Genomic DNA, 22,435 nt, shown 5'->3' on the forward strand with positions numbered 1-22,435 from the left:
TTGTTTTGAATTTGTGCATATAACTTCACTAACAATATTGCTAGTGCAGTATTGCTTGATTAGTATTTTTGTGTTGAATTTGTGTAGGTAACTTCACTAACAATATTGCTAGTGCAGTATTGCTTGACTACTATTTATGTGTTGAATTTGTGTAATTAACTTTACTAACCACATATCAATTACAATATTGCTTGTCTTAACGTAATATCGCTAACTCGTGCATGACCAGCGTTCTATGTCCCCTAACATGCTGCCATGCGAGGCTGCAACAAGAGAAAGGAGGATCTCACGGTGAGCTTTTCACCATCATTTTATCAAATGATTCAAATCAAATCATTTTATATTCATGACCAAATCATTTTATATTCATGACCAAATCATTTTATGTTCATGATCAAATCATTTTATATTCATGAACAGAAGAAGAAGCGAGCGCGCGACAAGAAGCGCGACAAAGGCAAGGAGCTCGCGTCCTCCCTGATGGTGGCGTGTCTGAAGCGCCTCCTGCCCGTGGGCCTGAACCTCTTCGCTGGCAGAGAACAGGAACTCGTGCAGCACTGCAAGGAGAAGTTCTTGGCTGTGAGTCTTGCTCTAATTTTTTAATATGAGCAGAGATAAAAGCATAATATCAAGTATTTTGGTATGAAGTAAGAACGCTTCAAGTTTTTTCGGGTGTTGAACAGAGATGTGTGCATAATATCGTCAAATATTTGCATAATATCGTCAAGTAAGGACGCTTCAAGTGTTTTTCCGGGGTTTTCGGGTGCTTCCTCAAGCTGATTGTTGATTATTGTCATCAATTGCATCAAAAATACATGTGTAATAATTCATCTGTCATGCACCGCACAAATTTAAGTGAAAGTCATTCATCTACAATGCCTTGAACTATTAAATAGGCTCTCTGTCATATGCTGTTTAATTCTCAGTGCTCATATTAAGCTATTTGTAAGTCACTTGAGCTCAAATTTCACTTGGAATTAAATGGGACGTTGTGTTTTTTATGATTAGTTACGTTCTGTTTTCTTAGTGATAATTCTTTATTGTTCGTCAGCGTTAGGAATATGGAAAAGATGCAAAACGTTTCTCTAGGTCGTTTCCTCTGTTTTCCACTTTTTAATGTCAGGTTTCGTTAGACTCATGTCTCGAAAAAAATATTCACTGCATCATTATATATACAGACTGATACAGAATTTGTTCTGTGAATATTTACTCTGTTCATTTTATTTATGCGCCTTCGTCAAATTATTTGCCTCTTCGTAGTTCATAACAATGTGAGGTCTTTAAACGATTTTCGGTCAATTATTTCAAGAATCCGAAGTGAAAGAAAGCGCAGGAGCTCGATTATTTTTTTGGTCTGGTTGTATTAATGCTCGAATTGGCTTGCAAAAATGTCGTTTCGAAGATTCTAACCTCAAAGATGAGCCGTCCCGAAGCGGGCGAGGATCTGAAGACTTTGGTGGGTACAGCCTCGTCAAAAAAATGCGGTGGATGGCAAAAGAGATGAACGCTTGCCCCAATGCGGTCCTGGAAGCATTAAAACGTATTGCGAAATTTGAAAACTTGGAAAAAGGAGTTCTCGATGATTTGAATGATGAGCAAAAAAATTATCTTTGTGGGTCTATTTTTCTTACTTCCTCACACCCAAAACTAGAATGAGCTGGAAAATGGATCCTTCACGACAACAGGTAATCTTAAGAATAGTTATTATACACCTATGACCACCGAGGCGATAACTCTCCAGAAAAGGAAAAATATTGCAGAATTGAGGTTATCTGTGGACATGTGATCTTCTTTAACTTTCTGCAACAACGCCAAGCCATCACAACAGAATCTTATTGTGAACTAATCGACGACTATTGCGGCGGCAGCAGCCCGAACTGGTCAACTGATGAAAGCAATCCTGTTCCACGTCAACGCTCGTTTGAATGGTTCTCCAATCCCCTTTCAAAAGTTGAGCGTCCTGTGCGTCGATGTTCTACATAATCCATCGGATTCACTTTTCGTCTATCCAATCGACTGCCATCTTTTCAAGCACCTCCATTACTCTCTCCATATCTCTCTCTTGATCAAGCAAATTGATGCTTATCCCCGTCAAGTGGACCACGTCAATTCCAGTTTCACCGCTTGAGCTGGCATGAGTTGTACTTCAACAGCATTCAAGTGTTGGTGCTAACACTTCTTTTGACACGCCTGTGTCAGATTCTACATTGATATCTGGCCAAGCTACATTGTGATGAAGTTTATATGCACTTCAACTCTCAAAATTTCGCATTCTTCACTAGCAAACTTGGATGCATACACACTGAGATGAGTACAGCCTTCACAATGAGATTATTAACTAGTGTCCACCCACACTATCAGAAAACCTGCGTCCACCTACACTGCACAAAGCAAACAAATCTCCACCTGCAAATATCCATCGTTCCAAATGGCACCCTACAAATGGGAGCAAATAACCTACACAGTGACTTAACAATTGCCACCCTACAAAACGTAAACAAATGACCACGTATTCTATAAACCAGTAACCCCTCGTAGCTTACGTCAGATAATTTGGGAAATTGCGGACTCTGCCCAAGTAAAGTAATATTTCCACATTTGTTTCTAAAGTCTAAAATCTAAGAAAAAATCTAAGAAAATCTAAGTCTAAGTCTAAAATTGCGCGCATGCCTGCACGCGCAGATCGACCACCCGCAGCACGAGAAGCAGGTCTGGCATTCGTGCGTATCCATACAGCGTAAGCGCGCAGTCATCGCTTGCTTCCGACAGACGTCGCTTCACATGATGCCCAGGTACTGGAGTTGCTGTGTGGGGTGTGCACTAACCTCGCCACCATCTTCTGACTTGCCGTGTACGCCGATTAACAACCTGTGATGATTAACCGCGTCCGATGACTGGCCGTGTCCACTGACTAACAGTGTTTTCAGATTAGTCGTGCTCACAGATTAGCCGTGTCAACAGACTAGCCGTGTCCGCTGGCTCGTCGTGTCTGCCAATTATAACCTCGTCCTCTGACATGCCGCAACCATGTTAGTCCACCGATTGACGGTGTTTGTCCACCGATCGCACCGTCATCAAAGGTGGTGATCGCACCATCAATCAAACACCGATTGACAAAATCTCCGCAACCGATTTTGTCCACCGATTGACGCCTGCTGAATTTTCAAAAACACACAACACACATTCTTATAATTGTGCAGGTGTTAAGAGATATTCTTTCCGAAATTTTAATAATCACTATTATTCCAACAGATATACGATTTTTTCTTCATGAAAATCACGTTGATAATTATTAATTTCACTACCAAGACTCCGAATTTTTTAATTTATTCAACCTCACGTAGCTCATCTACGGTCACGTAATATGCGAGCTTCGCCGGCTGCTATATACAGGCGCGCCATTTGTTTTGCATTGCGTACCTCGCGGATCTAGTTTCTTAACGAGGATGTAATATACATTCAGAAAAATGAGAGAGACTTTGTCCAAATAGCCCTACTTTCGTGTGCTTTTTGTCTTAGTGTGGGTCATCTTGACCCACTAAGGTTTGTTTATTTCGTTCATTCACTTACACGTGGTGGAGACGTGTTTCATACTTGCTTAACTTTAAAGTAGCTAATATGATTGTTCACTCATATTAGCTGTTCACTCATTAGTAGCTAATATGATTGTTCACTCATATTAGCTGTTCACTCATTAGTAGCTAATATGATTGTTCACTCATGTCCTGTTCTTATCTGGCGAAGTTAAACGAGGGCCTCAAAGTCATCCTTTCGCTTTATTAAACGACTTCGTCAATTGCTTTCGTCACAAATGTGTCACACGATTCTCAGACAACGATACCTGTATGTATCGTGTGTATACCGTTGATTTTTTGCATGCAATAACATTTGTTATTTAATGTGCCATGAACTTTACGAGCCATATTCTACAGTTACCATAATATAAAATTAATATGTAAAATTAATCTAACATAATATTGGCCGGCGTTATTTTTTAGTAGACTGGATACGGGCGACGCCTAACACTAAAATACTTACATTGTGTTATTAATGTTTTCTCGATTCTTATGAAATTGAAATTAATGTCTTCCACCTCACAACATTCTGTGTTCTAACATGTCTTGCAGAGCACCGTTTTATTCTTGTCCTCAGTGTGTAGAACGATCGCATTTAAATTGCCATATTTGTTTCTCCCTGTGTATATTTTCAATACAAATATAAATAAATGTGAATATTGCAAATTGTTTGATCTTACTCTGGAGTCAAGATTGAACTATGTTAGTTGAATTATGTTAGTTAATAGTTAAGAAATGTTCATGATACTAACCTTACTAACGAGTGACTGCAGCTCCAGCATCAACGAGGTATTTCCTCCTTGCTTTCCATTTTCTTGGAAGGCTGGAAGCCATTTTTACCCATTCGGGTGGACCCCCTCGCCCCCCAAACTTTTTGGACCCCCACCCACCGACTTTAGTGTTGCCGACGTTGCTGTGATGAAGAGTTCTGCATGGTTTGGTGTTGTGCTCAGTCGAAGTTTTCGTTCGTTCATTTCAGTTCGACTACTCAGGAGCTCCGTGTGAAAAATTGTTGGAATATCAGAACCTTCTTACAAAAAATATTCCATTGTGCAACTGAATTAACGTTGTTGTGATTAATTCCCCTTAACTTCTTTATCGGGCAAGAGATCTTTCAGTTTTTTCCCGGTCTCTCGTTCTACTCATATAAGCAGCACCTCAAATACAAACTCTTTATTCCAAAAAATCATACAGTTAATCATGAAATCAAATATTCAATACATGGAGTTTTCATCCAATCGTGAACGATACAAACTTTATATCCATGGATCGCTATACCATTTCAACTAACTTGCCTAATATTTTCTGCACAGCGTCGGTTATTTCTGTAAAACCCTCATTCTCTTTCCCTCTGATTTTGTGCCCGGTGACGGAATAACCCAAGTTAAATTAACCCTTTGTCTACGGATGGTAACTCCGGTTATACCAGGCCTTTTGGTACAACGTTAGGCCTGGTAACATCAATCTTTATCTTTGACGGTGGATGATGCATCCGTAGACAAAGGGTTTAACCCTCACTCACTAACCCCTGTCCAGGCGTGTACGCCCCCAACCTCTGGCTCCGGTTGGAAGAAGCTCCTATCCTTTGCACGCAAGCGAGCAGCAATTGCTTGTCTGCGGTCCGTTTTCTTCTATAACTTGCGGAGGTGAGGTCATCCGCACGGTCCTTCCGTTAATTTCATTATCGCTGCCGATTTACGCTTTTTCCAGATTTATTTGAATTTTTTTCTTTTCTCATTTCCACGCTTCATTTAATGCAGGTAAAAGGTGTGGACGATTTTTTTTTTTGGTTCTGGATTGATAGCTTTATTGTTCTCAATATTGGCTTTCAGATTTTCTTCGGAACGGAAGATTTTTTCTAGATTTTTGTTAATTTTTATACTAGAGTGGCAGTTAATAACGTTAACCCTGGCCTGTCCCTCCGCGCGCGCCCAACATGGACCATGAAGCGCGAAAAATATTTCTCAAAACTGCAAAAACATCTTAATTCCGTCTTTTGTTTATGTTTATTGCTGGTCCTGAGTCACCAGCTAGCCATTTTTCAAATTATTCGCTATATTCTATGCTTGGGATGCGTGCTGAGGGAGGGAGCTTGCTTGATGCAGTCAATCTTGTACAGATCATATCTTTGTGTGTTTTCTTCTCTTTTTTTTTAAACCTTTTCTTTTTTAGTTTTCGGTTCTTTTTTTTATTTTTTTATTTATTCATGTACGATATGATTGCATTTTAATTTATAGGCAGTAGAATTTTTTAATTATGCATCTTGCTGTCTAATATGACGTTCATAGAACGAGACTTGGTATCAAGGCCGCTGTATAGTTCAGTGTCGGGTCTTTAGTTAGTCTTTGGTCACGTCCTCGCCTCTGGCTAGAATTTCCTTTGTGGTCACTAAGATGAATCTATGTCGGTCATGGTCTATGCTAGGCGCTTGAATCCTCAAAACAACAAAATACAATCGCTTCAATAACTTGCTTGTCCTCGAGGGCAACCGCAACCGACTTCAGCAGCAGCTCATGTGATTTCGAAACAGTTACGTGCAAGGGGAATAAATTCTTCCAGTTGCTTGAAGTTAATTGTCATGATTACTTACTTGAATGAAAATTTTCACAGCGCAAAAACCGTGGTATTTTGTGACTTACGCAGAGAATTGCAAAGATGAAAGATTGTGAAGGCAAATGTTACCATCTCAGGCAAATGTTTTATTAGCGTCACCATGCGTCATTTGTTTCTTTATTGAATATCTTCTTGAGTTTCGTCCGCGAAAGCATTTTCTAGCTTTGTTTTAGTATCTCATTTATGAAAATTATTTTATTCCATAAGAATATGTTTGCTCATCTATACTTTCTTATTTATTCTCACGATCAACAATCGCAACAAGATCACTCAAATTCATGTGCATAAGCAATTCACATTCACTACAACTTGACTGCAACCCTGTTTTCAAATCGTTTCTGTTGAATCGTAAAAATGTATGACTATCGTCACGTTCCTGTTAGGGTTGAAACCACACCGCCTCGGTCGATTGTCACTCGGCCGAGTGTCACTTGAAAATTCACATTTTATTTTCCCATGAAGCTGCTGTTGAAGTCGACGTATGATGAGCACCTCCTCAACGCTTCTCGTGGCCTTTGCCTTTAAATTTCTTTGAAAAAATAACTATTAAGATTTCTAACGAGTTTTTATTTGAACGAGCGTATTTTCAAACGTGATAAAAAGAAATTAAATGAATATGGCGTGGAAGAGGTGCGTTGTCCGAGGTTCGCGTTAAGTGGTGGGTGGGGGGGAGGAGGCGACAATTAAGCCATGGTTCTTTACTGACTCACTAACGAACATTTCAGTCTAACCTGGGCTTTTTCCAACCAACATGTCTTACAGGCATCGCGCAGTTAACCTCTTCCTGAGAACGTATCGCGAGTTCTGGCTTTCTGATGAGAATGCCGGTCAAGAGGTCGTCATAGAGGATCTAACGGTAAGCTAATAATTTTTTTACTTTGCATAGGGGACCTGACGGTGAACCAATAATATCAGACCTTTCATAGGGGACCTGACGATGAACCAATTGCGCCCGTATTGCGCTATATGATGCGCATTTTTCTTGGCGTTAAGCTATAGGGTATAAGTTTTTGTTACGTAATGTACTCATACGGTCATTATTTTGAACCGTAAGATGGATCTTTAGTAATTGAATTATTTTGGTGAATTATACTTGACTCTTCAAATACATTTGAGCAAAATTGCGCTCCTCTTGACACACTGTGTCAATAATAGATATGAGGCACGGTATACATTGAACGATCATGAGCATGAAGAAATAATTTATCTTAACTGCGATTTTTACGTAATCATGATGGTTGGGAAGGCGTGACGTGATAACTCCACTTAGACTTGACATGCTTCATGCGTTCATGTTTTTAGCGCATTTTCTCATTTATGGAAAAATGCCCTATTGCGCTCGTCATGTCCGTCCGTCTGTCTGTCCGTCTGTCTGTCCGTCCGTGACTTCACGTTTTCGTCGACGAAAAAATGCGCTCTCTGTTACTCACTGCAGTGAGTCCTGAGTTATATTTTTTTCATTTTTTGGCCAGCTGTCTTTCGAGGAAGCCGAGAGCAAGAAGAAGGAGGCAGAAGAAGAGGAAGACAAACCAGACCAACTGACGCAGCTCGTGACAACTTTCAGCAGGAAGGCCACCACTGAGAGTGCTGGAGGCAAGTCCACACTAGACCTTTCATAGGGGACCTGACGATGAACCAATACTATCGGACCTTTCATAGGGGACCTGACGATGAACCAATACTATCGGACCTTTCAAAGTGGACCTGACGATGAACGAATAATATCGTACCTCTCATAGGGGACCTGACAGTGAGCCAATCATATTTTATCATGTATAGTGAAGCTGACGGTGAACAAATTATTTCGTATCTTGCATTGGATTCCTAACGGTGAGCCAAGTATTTCGTACTTTGCATAGGGGTCCTAACGTTTAGCAAATTATTTCGTACCTTGCTTAGGGGAAGTGGCGGTGAGCGTAGAGTTGTGGCAAGCTTGTTTCGAGCACATTGGGCTTTGACGGTCGAGAAATGATCAGCATATCTCATGATATTGAAGCCATCGTGGCAGTGTTGATGCAAAACTTCAAGCTCACATTTCGTAGTAATTCAGCTTCAAACAGTTCAGATTGTCCAGATTCTATTTTCTTTAGTTTTTTTTCGTCAAATTGGCGACCAAAATAAATATTGTAAAATTATGCTAGGCAGATTCCGTTTACATCAACGCTTCTGTGGAATTGTAATGCATGCAAGTCCGAAAAGAACTTCAATGATAGTTTGGCTCATTTTTTCTTCCTTGATTTAGGTTTATGTTAATGAATATTTGGCAGTGAGCTTTGACCTAATTTCATGAAAAAAAATCCCGATATCTGATGTTTTTGTGGCAGTTGTTTTCACTCTCCGTACTTTCGGTGTTCTCCTGTAAATTTAAATTATGGCATAACAGCAAACTAATTCCTCTTTGCGTTTCGGTCGATTAGTGAAAACAGTTTGATTCGCCATTTTTCGGTAATAAGTATCTGCAGTAAAACGCTATTCACGGTGTTAGATCTGCTTAAGGCTCATGTTAATGGATGAGATCATGGTTCAACACTACATAACCGTATTGCGCTATATGATGCGCATTTTTTTCCTCGGCGTGAAGCTATAGAGTATAAGTTTTTGTCACGTAATGTAGTCATACGGTCAATATTTTGAACCGTAAGATGGATCTCCAGTAATTGAATATATTAAGGTGAATTACACTTCACTCTTCAATCTCATTTGAACAAAATTGCGCTTCTCTTGAAACACTGTGTCTATAATTGCTATACGATACACGATATACATTGAACGATCATTAGCATGAAGAAATAATTTATCTTAACTGCGATTTACGCAATCATGATGGTCGAGAATGCGTGATGTGATATCTACACTTAGACTTGACACGCTTTTTTTTTTTGTCAGCTGTCCTTCGAGGAAGCCGAGAGCAAAAAGAAGGAGGCGGAAGAAGAGGAAGACAAACCAGACCAACTGACGCAGCTCGTGACAACTTTCAGCAGGAAGGCCACCACTGAGAGTGCTGGAGGCAAGTCCACACTCGCGTTTAATTGTAGATTCCTATACACATTCTTACGCGCATTCTTAAGCTCTTCGTCTATGGATACATTATCCACAGTCAATGCTATCCGTAGCTGAAGCCCTAGCTGTGGTTACGATAGTTAGTGTCAGTATAGACTAAATCCTGCCTTCCTGCCTTGTAATACACAAACTTGATAGTCAACGTTATTCGTAGCTAAAGACTTGCCAGGTAACAAACTTGACAATCAACGTTATTCGTTGATAAAAGTTTGGGGGTCGCGTTTGTTATCTCAGTAGACAAAAGTTCAAGTAATTCTTAAAGAATACTTATGAATGATAGTATTTTTACCGATAATTACCTGATTGATTACTATTTAATTCAATACAGGACATGGAGAAGACCAGCTCTACATGAACTACGCCGAGATCATGGCCAAGTCTTGTGGTGAAGAAGAGGAAGAAGGTGACGACGAAGGTGGTGATGACGGCGGAGATCCCGCTGCCTCCATCAATGTAAGGCAGTGACCTTTATCAAAATTTGTGTAAGTGACTTTACTAACAACATTGCTAGTGCAGTATTGCTTGACTACTATTTTTGTGTTGAATTTGTGTAAGTGACTTTACTAACAATATTTCTATTACAGTATTGGTTGTTTTAACTCAATATCGCTAACTCGTGCATGACCAGCGTTCTCTGCCCCCTAACATGCTGCCATACGAGGCTGCAACAAGAGAAAAGAGGATCTCACGGTGAGCTTTGCTGCCTTAAAAAAAATCATTTTGTATTCACAAATTTTTTTATTGTTTTTGGTACAAATATTAAGAAGTAACACCTCTAGGAACGAAAGGGAATGCAATTCTAGCATACAATTATTCTTCCGTCATTACATGTTGGCCTTATTTATATATGTATATATAAGGCATTATAGCCCTTTGAGGTAATTAAGTCGCCACTCTTTCTCTTTGATTATGTGTGTGATATTATATGAAGATTTTTCTTATTTGAGCTATTGCAAAAGTGAAAGAAAAATAAAATTATTTTAAAACATTATTGGTTAAACTACCATCGTGGATTAAATGTCCAAGTAAAAACAAAATTCTTTGTCGATAATAAATCCAATTGCTTCTTGAAATTTAAATGCAATCAATATTGTTAAGCCAACTATAGAAAGAGGACTTGAAAGGTGTTTTATACACCAACATGGAAAATTTGGTCGCATGTGATTCATTCATAATTGTTCTTACAACAAATCCTTTTCATTAGTTCAGTACTCATAGCCTTTTAATATATTTTGAAATTTTCAATTTATGCAAAGAACGTCTGTAAGAAATTTAAGTGCTAAATCGAGGCTGGTAAAGTTATTTGCGTGCCTTTTTCTGATGAACAAATTTTTTTTTCTTATTTTCTCAGTGATTTAAAAACTTTTTTACTTCTCGCAGGAACAAGAGCTGGAGAAGCAGAAACTGCTGTTCCACCAGGCACGGCTGGCCAACAGGGGCGTGGCAGAGATGGTCCTCCTCCACATCTCCGCAGCCAAGGGCCAGCAGACCGAGAGCGTCATGAAGACCTTGCTCCTCGGCATCTCCATCCTCCGTGGCGGCAACATCGACGTGCAGGCCGTGNTGCAGGCCGTGAGTCAGCACCCTCAGTTACGTCAGGGAGGCTAGTAATATCTTGAGTTACATCAGGAAGCGAGCAACATCCTGGTGTTAAGTGAGGAAGGCTAAACGCATCTTGACTTTTACGTTCAGGCTGTGAATGAATATTCTGGTTTACTTCAGAGAGGCTAGAAACATCCAGGTGTTACGTCAGGAAGGCTAGCAACATGTGCATGGGTTACGTCAGGGCTGCTAGCCACATTCTGATGTTACGTCAGGGAGGCTCCTAACATTTTACATTACATCAGGGAGGCTAGCAACATTCTGGGTACGTCAAGGACCCTAAAAGCATCTTGAGTCAAAGCCTGGAGCAACGTGTCAAAATTTCAGATTTGGCCAATTCTGAACAGTCACTGATTAATTTAATGTGACCTTTTTTCGGGAGGTTTAAAAATTGGTCTATTGATCTTATTTTTACAAACTAACGTTAATTATATAGAGCCACTGATCTTTAATCAGATATATAACGCTGGAGGTGCATTCAGTCCAAACAAGCACCGTTGCACCACTGTATCTATAATGTGTTCTTGACTATACTTTCATACTCGAGGCTTGTATGAGCTTGTGTTTAACGAGTCAATGACGCCGCGGACCAATGCAAGGCAGAAATGCAAACAAAAAGTCTTTCAAACAGGATTCAAATTATTTGTGTATGAACCATTCTATATTGTATCCTGACGGTTTCGTATAGCACTTAGAAGCAAACTCTTTTTTAAATGACTCTAAATTTATGTGATAACTCATTGCAGGCGATGCTGAACTACTTGAAGGAGAAAAAAGACGCGTCGTTCTTCCTCTCCATCTCAGGTCTGATGAGCTCGTGCTCCGTGCTCGACCTCGACGCATTCGAGCGCAACACCAAAGCTGAAGGTGCGGAATGATACCTACTGACTTTTTCGTGATCTACCGCCTCCAAATACCTACGTTTACTGTGACTGAGCGCTGATCGGTTATCAATTAGGAATAATATATTTATACTTGGCTTCAAAACTGTTGCGATGTTCATGAAAATGTACTATGGGCGCAATTTGCAACGGGGGCCAAGATAGGTGAACGTGAAGCTTGGCCGCGAGCGGTCGTACATGAACTCGTGCGTGGCCTACTCGGGCTTGGTTGCGCCAACTGAACTGCAATTAATTTATCCGCTCTTGTTTTGCGTGGAGAAATTTGGTTGCGCCTACTGAACTGCAGTGACCGTAGAGCTTCTTTTGCGTGGAGAAATTCTAAAATATATGAACCATCCTGTGTGTGGCTTCACCTCCACCAGGCCTGGGCGTGGGAGCGGACGGAGCAGCGGGTGAGAAGAACATGCACGACGCTGAGTTCACCTGCGCCCTGTTCCGCTTCATCCAGCTCACCTGCGAAGGACACAACCTTGGTTAGATGTTCACATGTCCTTGATGATTACACTTCGAATAATGTCCCTTTAATTAAAATAATTGTTCATCTAGTTTCAACAGAGAAGCAGGTAAAATCATCAGTATTAATTTCTACATGAAAATTCTCATTTTGAACTATCTCGTTTTTTCTTTCCATCACAAAATCTTTTTTTATCTATACTGTGTCGTATTTTAACATCGTTTTTGCTACTCAAATTACAATCGAACATATCCGACTGTTGTACAGTTATGCTGAGTTCAATAATATTTTATGATGCTTCATCCGTTTTACCCTCGTCGAACTGCGTAGATATGAATGTAAAATATCACATTCGTGTAGTCTGACGAAGGTTAAGTTCAAACATGGTTGAACTAGTATAAGGTTGACCCAGGAGAAGCTCATTTTTGCGGATGTAGTTCGTTGTTCGCCTGTGAACTCACTGATCTCAGTGTCGTCACGTGCATTAATCGAACCATTCACTGAATTGCGATCAAACCAGTCAACCAATCCGTCATGCGAATGACGGGTTTGTTTACTTTTCTCGATCTTAGTGACGTAACAAGAAAGCTGAACTGAAAGACGGAAATCCTCGTGGGACAACCTTATATAGTTCAACCATGAAGTTCAAATATGTTGTGTGCAGACTGGCAGAACTACCTGAGGACGCAGGCCGGTAACACCACCACAGTCAACGTCATTAACTGCACGGTAGACTACTTGCTACGACTGCAGGAAAGCATCATGGACTTCTACTGGCACTACTCCTCCAAAGAGATCATCGATCCTGCTGGCAAAGCTAACTTCTTCAAAGCCATCGAAGTTGCTAGCCAGGTGATGTATTGTGGCCTTTGGTTAACCCGTTTCATGCTTTTGCGTTCCTTTGATAATTTTCATAAAAATGTATATTACGGTATTGAGTGACCGTAACCGACACAAACACATAATGTTATAACAATATGCTTTAATGTTGAATTTTTTTGCCTGTCATTTGCACAGGTTTTCAACACGCTGACTGAGGTGATACAGGGACCGTGTGTAGGCAACCAGCAGACCCTCGCTCACTCGCGCCTCTGGGACGCGGTTGGTGGCTTCCTGTTCCTCTTCGCCCACATGCAGGATAAGCTCAGCAAGCACACCTGCCAAGTGGACCTCCTGCAGGAGCTGCTTAACCTGCAAAAGGACATGGTCATCATGATGCTCTCCATGCTCGAGGGTGAGTCATATCTCTATAGGAAACATGGTCATTAGGAAGTACGTGTTCATTATGGTGCTCTCCATTATGGAGGGTGAGTTGAAAACATTTTCATTAAAAGTGATGTGGTCATTATGATGCTCTCCATGCTCGAGGGTGACTCTTCTCTTATCCCATACTTCGTGTATTATATTGCTTATGTTTGTTAATTATTGCCTTTATTGAGTTGGTCATCCTGACACACTTTGGGCCTGGTAGAAGGGCGAATCAGTGCTAAGTCCGATCTCTGTTCGTGCTGTGGGCAAGAAATTTTGTCATAAATTATACAACATAACCCGTTCGTGTTTTCTGAGTGCATTTGACTGAGTATCCAGTTTTGACGGAATGTTCACGTCCATTACGTTATGTGTTACAGGCAACGTGGTGAACGGCACCATCGGCAAACAGATGGTGGACACTCTCGTTGAAAATCAGTCTAACGTTGAGGTGAGCTTCAATTAAATGAATTAAGTTATTAGTATATTCATGCAAAACTATCTATGTAATTAGATAGATAAATCAGGCATGTAATTTCCAGGTCTTGAGCTCGCAGCGGGATCTATTTATTTTTCTGTTGTTATTAGTCCTAAAGCAGTTCCATAACTCACAATTTTGCTTATCGGTTGCTTATATGCACCTACTGTTCATTTAATAGACAAGGTAACGTAGCCCATTTACACTAGCCTGACTCTGATGGCAGCCGCGCTGCTGTCATGTCGTCCTTATTATCACTAATAATTTGAAAAATTATCACTAAGAATTTTAAAGTTTAGAAGACGCCAATTAAGCATATTCTCATCGAAAACATGGTGTCGATGAAGATATGGTGAATTTTTACGATGAAGATATGGTGAATTTTTTGATGAAGATATGTCGAATTTTTTCGATGAAGATATGGTGAATTTTTCAATGAAAATAAGGTGATTTTCTTACCAAATTTGTGACTTAAGCAGTCTAATCGAAAGCCTGAGTAAATTTATCACTGATTTCGTGATATTTTCTTCACAATCGGACAGCTGATTCTGCGCTACTTCGACATGTTCCTGAAATTGAAAGATTTGACGAACTCCGTGACCTTCATGGTGAGCCATACACGACGGCAAGATCGACTACGTGGAGTTCACGGAGCGCTTCCATAACCCAGCCAAGGATATTGGCTTCAACCTCGCCGTGCTGCTCACCAACTTATCCGAGCACATGCCCAACGACCCCCGCCTCACCAAGTTCCTAGAGGTGAGTAGCGTTTACTGCGCGCATAGAATCTTTTAGAAGTAGCTCTTGATTACTTTAGTTCAATGGCGCACTCTAAGTCACTGGTGCTCTAGCTCACTGGTGCACTAGCTCACTGCTTGGGGTGCTATCGTTTACTGGTGCTCTAGTTCGCAGGTGTTCTAGCTCGCTGGTGCTCTAGTTCACTGGTGCTCTAGTTTACTGGTGCTTTAGTTTACTGGTGCTTTAATTCACTGGTGCTCTACTTCACTTGTGCTTGTGCTCATGGGTGCTCAAGCTCATTGGTGCTCTCATTTACTGGTGCTCTAATTCGCTGGTGCTCTAGTTCGCCGGTGCTCTTGCTCACTGGTGCTCTAGCTTTATGACATCACAAGAATATTTATGTAATGTCTCTCCGCGTCAGACTGCAGGTTCTGTCCTCAACTACTTCGAGAATTTCTTGGGCCGCATCGAAATCATGGGCGGCTGCAAGCGTATCGAACGCGTCTACTTCGAGATCAAGGAAGATAACATCGAGCAGTGGGAGAAGCCGCAGATCAAGGAGTCGAAACGCGCCTTCTTCTACTCCATCGTCACCGAAGGCGACAAGGAAAAGCTCGAGGCGTTCGTGAATTTCTGCGAGGACGCCATTTTTGAGATGCAGCACGCGGCCGCCTTGGTGCAGGAGGAAGATGATGGCATGGCCAAGAAATGCCACAGCGACGCCATGCAATATCTCAACGACGACGAACAGGAGAAGTTAGTACACTAATCTTAATGTGTTTTTTTTTAATTTTGAAGATGCCAATACAAATTCTCCAACTATTGTGCGCTGAAAGATTTTTTGCGACATGAAAATTATTTTCTCTTATTATTTATATTCTGTATTGAAGTCTACGTTATTTGAATAGGCATTATTGTGATATGACATTTATTTAGTTTCAATTCTTGTTTATTTTAAAATTAAGTTAGAGTTCTCTTTGAACGAGGTTGATGGAGGAAGTGATTCGTGCCAGGATCAGGGGGTAAATTAATATTTAGTTTCTGTGCTGGGACAAGAACAAGTTGACAGTATGATCAGATAAAATAGTTATCGTGGGTATTGTGAACAATAAATTGTGAACAATATAATATAAGCACAAGACAACATACGAAGACATGACAAACTAATAGCTTATAGCGCTCTTCGAATCATTTGAGGAACTGTGTAAACTTGAAGATACTATGTGACGAAACGAGAAACGAAAGAAGAAACGAGATGAAGAAGTACCAAATCTAAACTGTATATGGTCGCAAGACTAGAAATTTTCTGGCTTATAAACACAAATTTGCTCCAGACTACACCTCCGCTATAACCGTATTCAGGGATGACATTTCTTGTTAACGAGAGACCTCAACATTAGGATTGGAGTTGAAAACAGCTTGAGCTAGTGTATTCTCACCTTAACCCATCTTAAAAATCTGATAATTTTTCCAACTGAACAATTGTAGTGAGTGTAGGTACGTTTACCCATGAAGTCCGACAAGGGCAAACTGATTTAGTTAGAACAATTAATCCCCACACTGACTGAAGGCTAAGCCTCTCATCGCCCTCGACACGTATAAATATCCCTCAAGATCGCCCACAACGCTTGTTAATGTCTGTCAGGACGGGCATGGAACAAATCGTGACGTATTTACATCCCTCAGGACGGGCATGGAGCTGATCAAGTTTCAACTGCGTCGTGGTCGTGATGCCCTCAAGGATGGCCTGTCTCTGCTGTCGCCTGCCAACGTCAGGAGGAAGGTGGCCGAGCTGAAGCAGCTGCCGCCCAGCGAGCTCTGCATGGGCTTCGTAAAGATGCTGCTGTACGCCGTGTATTATTGCGTTCTTTTCGGCGTACACTTCGTCAAGAAGTTCTGGGGCGGCATCATGACGCTCATGAGAGGACCTCCGCAAGAGAAGGTAGTAAAATTAAGCAATGAATAGGAAAGTAAATAGAAATGGGTATAGAAAATAATGCTTATAGATGATGATAATCATGTAGGAACATAAATAAACGATTTTTTTCAGCAACCAGAGCTATAAGAATGTCATGTGCAGAAGGCTAAAGCTAAATATCGAACTTTCTGTTTCTTAGGTTTGAGCTAAACGTTGAGCTACACAGATAGTCTGGAGTTAGAACTAAATTATTATGCTATTATGCTGTCCGTTAGCTCCAATGTTAAAATTACATAATGCTAAAACAAGGTTGCTTCTACTTCCTTATTCTTAATTTTTTAGGTATTTTCCTCATTTTTATTTTTTACCTGCAAACCCGAACAATTATTAACGGAGGTTGCTTTGAATTAAGGTAAAATTCCGAGGCATCATATAAAATAAAATGGAAATTTTCACTGAATATGAACTTAATATACCCGCATGGCGTGATGTGCACTTGAAAAAAAAATTACTTTGGCATACTCTCAGACTTCGAACGATTTAAGATGCAAAGAAAATCTGTATTCGAGGTCCTGATTCTTTATTCAGCTATTCTAGAGCTGCAGATCGAGTGATGCACAGTAAAGATGTGAAGTAAACTGGTTTTGATCAAATTACTGTAATTGCTACTTAACTATATTATCTTTATATGTTTAAAATACGTTACCTTTATGTAGTTTTGGAATCGCCGTGATGATTGTATTCATTAAGTTTTTATTCTAATAAATAATGCGCGCGGATGTTGGTGCGCAGGTCGTGGAGAAGGAGCAGAAGAGCGGCCCGTTGGTGCCCATCTCCCTGCCTGTCGCAGACGAGCCTCAGCCCAGCGATGTCCTGCCTGAACTAAAACCGCCCATTGAAGACAATAATCAGTGAGTCGAGACCTCCTGCAAGTAAAATCAGTGATTCGGGACCTCCTGTAAATAAAATCAGTGAGTCGAGACCTGCTGCAAATAAAATCAGTGAGTCGAGACCTTCTGCAAGTAAAATCAGTGAGTCGAGACCTCCTGCAAATAAAATCCTTGAGTCGGGGCCTCCTGCAAATAAAATCAGTGAGTCGAGATCTCTTGCAAGTAAAATCCTTGAGTCGGGGCCTCCTACAAATAAAATCCTTGAGTCGGGGCCTCCTGCAAATAAAATCAGTGAGTCCAGACCTCCTACAAACAAATTTCTTTATCGACTGCTTTGTTTCTATAAAATTTAATCTATATATGCACTTTATTTAATATATAGTTTGCACTTTATAGTAGCTTAATTTAGGTGAACTCATTGAACACTTCATTATTCTTTTCTGAATTTGGTGTAACCATTGAGCTCGGCGAGCCATTATCAAACAATTCTTGTATTGCCAAACCAACGGACTTCGACGATACCATCGACGATCTTCGGGCGAGTCCTGATCAGCTTTACAAATGTCAACTCGTAAGCCTGTATTTATGTATTACCAGTTCGTTCTGTCTAGTCACAACCAATTAATTCGCTAGACTCGCCCTGACCGAAGCCTAACCGTCACTTTACGATCGCCGCTGTGCCAGCCATCATAATTATTTACTGTCTTAATTATTATTCTTGTTCATAACATCTCCTTAACTCGACAGACTGGCCCTGACCGAGGCGCCCTTCCCGAAGGCTGGGGACGCTGAAGGCAGCGTGGGTCCCAGGAAGGACAAGAAGGCCGTGCTCAGCGAGCTGCTCGAGTCCGACGTCGTCGTGTCGCCTGAAGAAGCTCTTGCTGCTGTCATGTGAGACCATGCCTGATTGCATTGTCTTCGCTCCAACATCTTCATTTTTTTTTATTTTTGATCCATTTTTAATATTTGTTTAATATTAATATTTTTAGCGCATTTTCTCATTTATGAAAAAAATGCACTTTTGTGCTCGCCATGTCCGTCTGTCCGTCCGTACAAATAAAATCAGTGAGTCGAGACCTCCTGCAAATAAAATCAGTGCTTCGTTCGTATCAAATCAAATGTATATTAATGCGGATCAATTCTTAGGCTTATTTTTTTAGCTCATTAAACATTTCATCATTCTTTTCTGGATTTGGTGGAGCCATTGAGCTCAGTGAGCCATTATCAAAAGATTCTTGTAATGCCGTATTCTATGAATCCTGCCCATACTTTACCCATAACCCGTACTGCACCCTTACTCATAGGTTTATTTCTTCGTTAGTAGTCAAACCAACGGACTTAGCATATAGATACCATCGACGATCTTCGGTCGAGCCCTGATCAGCTCTGCAAATGTTAACTCGTAAGCCTATATTTATTTATTACAAGTTCGGCAGCAACAAAGGTTGTGTTTAGCCACAAAATCAACTCGCCCTGACCGAAGCCTAACCGTCACTTTACGATCGCCGCTGTGCCAGCCATCATAATTATTTACTGTCTTAATTATTATTCTTGTTCATAACATCTCCTTAACTCGACAGACTGGCCCTGACCGAGGCGCCCTTCCCGAAGGCTGGGGACGCTGAAGGCAGCGTGGGTCCCAGGAAGGACAAGAAGGCCGTGCTCAGCGAGCTGCTCGAGTCCGACGTCGTCGTGTCGCCTGAAGAAGCTCTTGCTGCTGTCATGTGAGACCATGCCTGATTGCATTGTCTTCGCTCCAACATCTTCATTTTTTTTTATTTTTGATCCATTTTTAATATTTGTTTAATATTAATATTTTTAGCGCATTTTCTCATTTATGAAAAAAATGCACTTTTGTGCTCGCCATGTCCGTCTGTCCGTCCGTGACTTCACGTTTTCGTCGACGAGAAAATGCGCTCTCTGTCACTCACTGCAGTGAGTACTGAGTTGTATTTTTTAATGTTTTGTTCAATAATGTTTTTAATATGATGTTGTTTGTTTGTTATTTGATTTTAATATTTTTCTGAAAATTTTTAGTTTAACTTTTATTGACATGAGAGAGCTGAAAGGTCCTAGAAAAACTATGGAATTGTAGCTGAAATGTTTTCGTAGAAAATCATTATAATTAGAAAAATCTTCCAAACCCGAACAATTTCTTCGAAGCAAAATTCTTTGACAATCATCATTTGTGATGTTAAGTGAATGTTGCTGCGTGGACCACGTTTTTATAAATATTTAAATATTTCTCGTCGTAAGGGGGTTTCATTATCAGTGCAATAGATAATATCATACGGGAGTTACATCAGCAAGTGTAGTGGTTATCATTATACGGTTGTCGCATCAACTGATATAATTCCTAGTCCAAACGTCCATTCCTAATGTGTTTTTGTCAAGATTCTTCTTTATACAAAGCCAGAGCAGATTCACCACTCAACCCCTTATTTATGCAAGAAAGTAAAAAAATATTTTTAAATCGCGAGAAACATGTTTCTGGTGCCAGGGCTGCCGAGAAGAAGGAAGCCGAGGCCGCTCAGGTCGCCGCCGAAGAGTCTAAAGCGACGCAAGAGCAAGCAACCGCCGCCGAACCCCCGCCAGTCTCTCAGGTCTCATATTGACGAAGTATATTGTAAACCAAATTTAATAGCAATAGATATTTATTGCGTGTCGACTGAATCGTCGACGACAGTGTTAAAATTTACTGGGTTTTCGTATTACAAAGTTGGCACCACATGAGTCATGGACCAATTTTATGCGGTTAATCTGTTTTATTTAGGAAAATCATTCTTCAAAAATGCTTTTTCACTGTTATTAGGAACTAAACTAACTCAACACGAGTGACAAGTCTCGTATGATTTTTTGCGTTCTCTTCGATAACCGGGCATTGATTTTCATGTTTTATTTACACGCCGCAATTGGACCACACCAGTCACTTCCCTCAGCCGTGCCCTGTAATCCTCCCCTCATGCCCCCTGAACTGATTGATTCAACCTCTGCCGCCTCCTTACCTTACACTCCTCAACTCTCCTCCCAAGCCACGATTTCAGCGAGCAGCGCAGAGGCTTACCCTACTTCCTCTCTGGGATTGTCTGTCTCTGTCCCCTCTGTCGACCCTCTTATGCCATCAAGCCTACCCACCACCTCGCTCATCCCGTCGGTCCCTTCCGTGCCATCGTCAAACGTCCAACCCGCATATTCCATCCCCTTGCATGTTTCTTCATCATCATCATCATTTAACGCTTCTTCCACTCCACCCATCCTCGTGGTTTCTTCTTCGTCATCTAACGCTCCTTCTTCTTCGCCCATACTTGTCGTTTCCACTTCTCCGTCATCAGAAATTCCATCAACATCGCCCATCCTCGAGGTTCCTTCGTCCCTATCAGTTGACGTCCCGCTTTCCCAACAAAGCGTTCCCCTTGACAAGCCCCCTTCGCGCCCTTCCCCATTACCGTCTCTCCACACAGCTTCCCCTTTTTTGTCCCCACCCTCCGATGTGCCTATCCCCACTACCCCAACCATCCATGCCTTCATGCCATCCACGTCTCCTCCTCCATTACTCCTGCTTGCTGCGGCTTGTCTATCAGCCGCTGATAAAAACAAAAACAAACAACAACGAAAACGAAAAGATTGTAAAAGAAAATCTATTTTCTCCTCATCTGCTTTACACGTCATGGTGAAGGAGTTCAGAGTGAGTAACTGCACCAATCTAATTATTTACTTTACGGTGACGCCTTTAAAGTTTTACACGATAATATCAAATTTGCTGGGATCAACTGACAAACTGGGATGGTACGTCAATTTGACATTTGATCTAAGGTTTGCTCTGTCAACTATAACATTCCAACTGGCGGTTGGTACACCAACTTGACAGTTTAACTATGGGTGTCTACGTCAACTTGACAGTTGATCTTGTTAGTGCGTCAACTTGACAGTTAAACTGGTTGTCGCCAGGTTGACTTCAGTGACTACATGCGTCGGGTCATGAGCTTCATGGCACGGAACTTCTACAACCTCAAGTACATGGCGCTTGTGCTGGCATTCTGCATCAACTTCTTGCTTCTTTTCTACAAGGTACGTCACATTCATTTAGTAATAAGCATGGCATCTATCGGATGAAAAAGCCAAAAAGGGTATAGTGGAGTTATTTCTTATTGAAAAAATTGTATTCATTTTTATTTTCTAGACTTCCCGTTTTGATTGCTACCAAGGCAGCGCCCATGCAGCGTTGCTTGGGACTGCTACCTCCGAAACGCTTAACAAGGCTGAATAGTTAAACACTGCCAAACTTATTGATTCTTTTCACATTCACTGATATAGAAGAGGATCGTTCTGTATATATATATTGTATGTATGTAAAAGGGATCGTTCTGTACATATTGGTTCTGTATATAAAGATGGAAAAGGCTTGCTCATCTCTCACTGTGCCTGCGTTTCGCCACTGATATGCCGCACCTAAACCTACTTATATCTAATTCCTTTGAGTATTTTTAATGGCATATGTTTAGTCTCGAATATTATCCTTCTGAAATCTGAGAAACGAAAAAGATAAAGATCTGAAGGCTGCATCTGAAAACCTCAGTGATAATTTTCTTCGTCATTTCATTGGCAATTTTCTCTTTAATTTTCCTTCTAAGCATTTTCTATTACATATTAAATAATTTTCTTCTCCAATTTCAGGCTTCTGAAATCGGTGAAACTGAAGAAGGAGAGGACCTGACGGCTGCGACGGAGAGCCTGCTTGGTCTCGCTGACGACGGCCTCCTGGACGAGGTCCTGGGCGACGCTGGCGACGAGGACGCCACGGCGAACCTGACGCTGGACGAGGCGGAGGAACCTGCCGAGGAGGAGGAGGACGTGAGTCACGTCGTGCATATGTAATGTTAATATTAGCCCCTTTGTCTACAGGTATATTATTGGTAGTGTATGCTATTCTTACCTGAAGGTTTGGTAGTGAGAAGCC

The 22,435-nt window shown here is 41.0% G+C and overlaps 1 protein-coding gene across 1 annotated transcript; it reads left to right on the forward strand.

Moving 5' to 3' along the window:
• Window positions 1–255: 255 nt before the first annotated feature.
• On the forward strand, window positions 256–22,329 carry LOC108674839 (ryanodine receptor-like; the record flags this gene model as incomplete). Its single annotated transcript, XM_018162812.2, is given in 22 exon segments — window positions 256–291; window positions 421–579; window positions 2,683–2,792; window positions 6,951–7,044; window positions 7,661–7,781; window positions 9,577–9,701; window positions 10,629–10,808; window positions 11,597–11,717; window positions 12,115–12,225; window positions 12,871–13,058; window positions 13,224–13,440; window positions 13,835–13,905; window positions 14,475–14,542; window positions 14,544–14,691; window positions 15,092–15,426; window positions 16,357–16,612; window positions 17,381–17,499; window positions 18,226–18,369; window positions 19,059–19,202; window positions 19,979–20,081; window positions 21,427–21,546; window positions 22,153–22,329. Coding segments are annotated over 22 exon segments (3,147 nt in total), but the record flags the coding sequence as incomplete, so codon positions are not given.
• Window positions 22,330–22,435: the final 106 nt, after the last annotated feature.

The sequence above is a fragment of the Hyalella azteca genome, unplaced genomic scaffold (genome assembly GCF_000764305.2).
Source record: "Hyalella azteca isolate HAZT.00-mixed unplaced genomic scaffold, Hazt_2.0.2 contig9969, whole genome shotgun sequence".
NCBI classification, from domain to species: Eukaryota; Metazoa; Arthropoda; class Malacostraca; order Amphipoda; family Hyalellidae; genus Hyalella; species Hyalella azteca.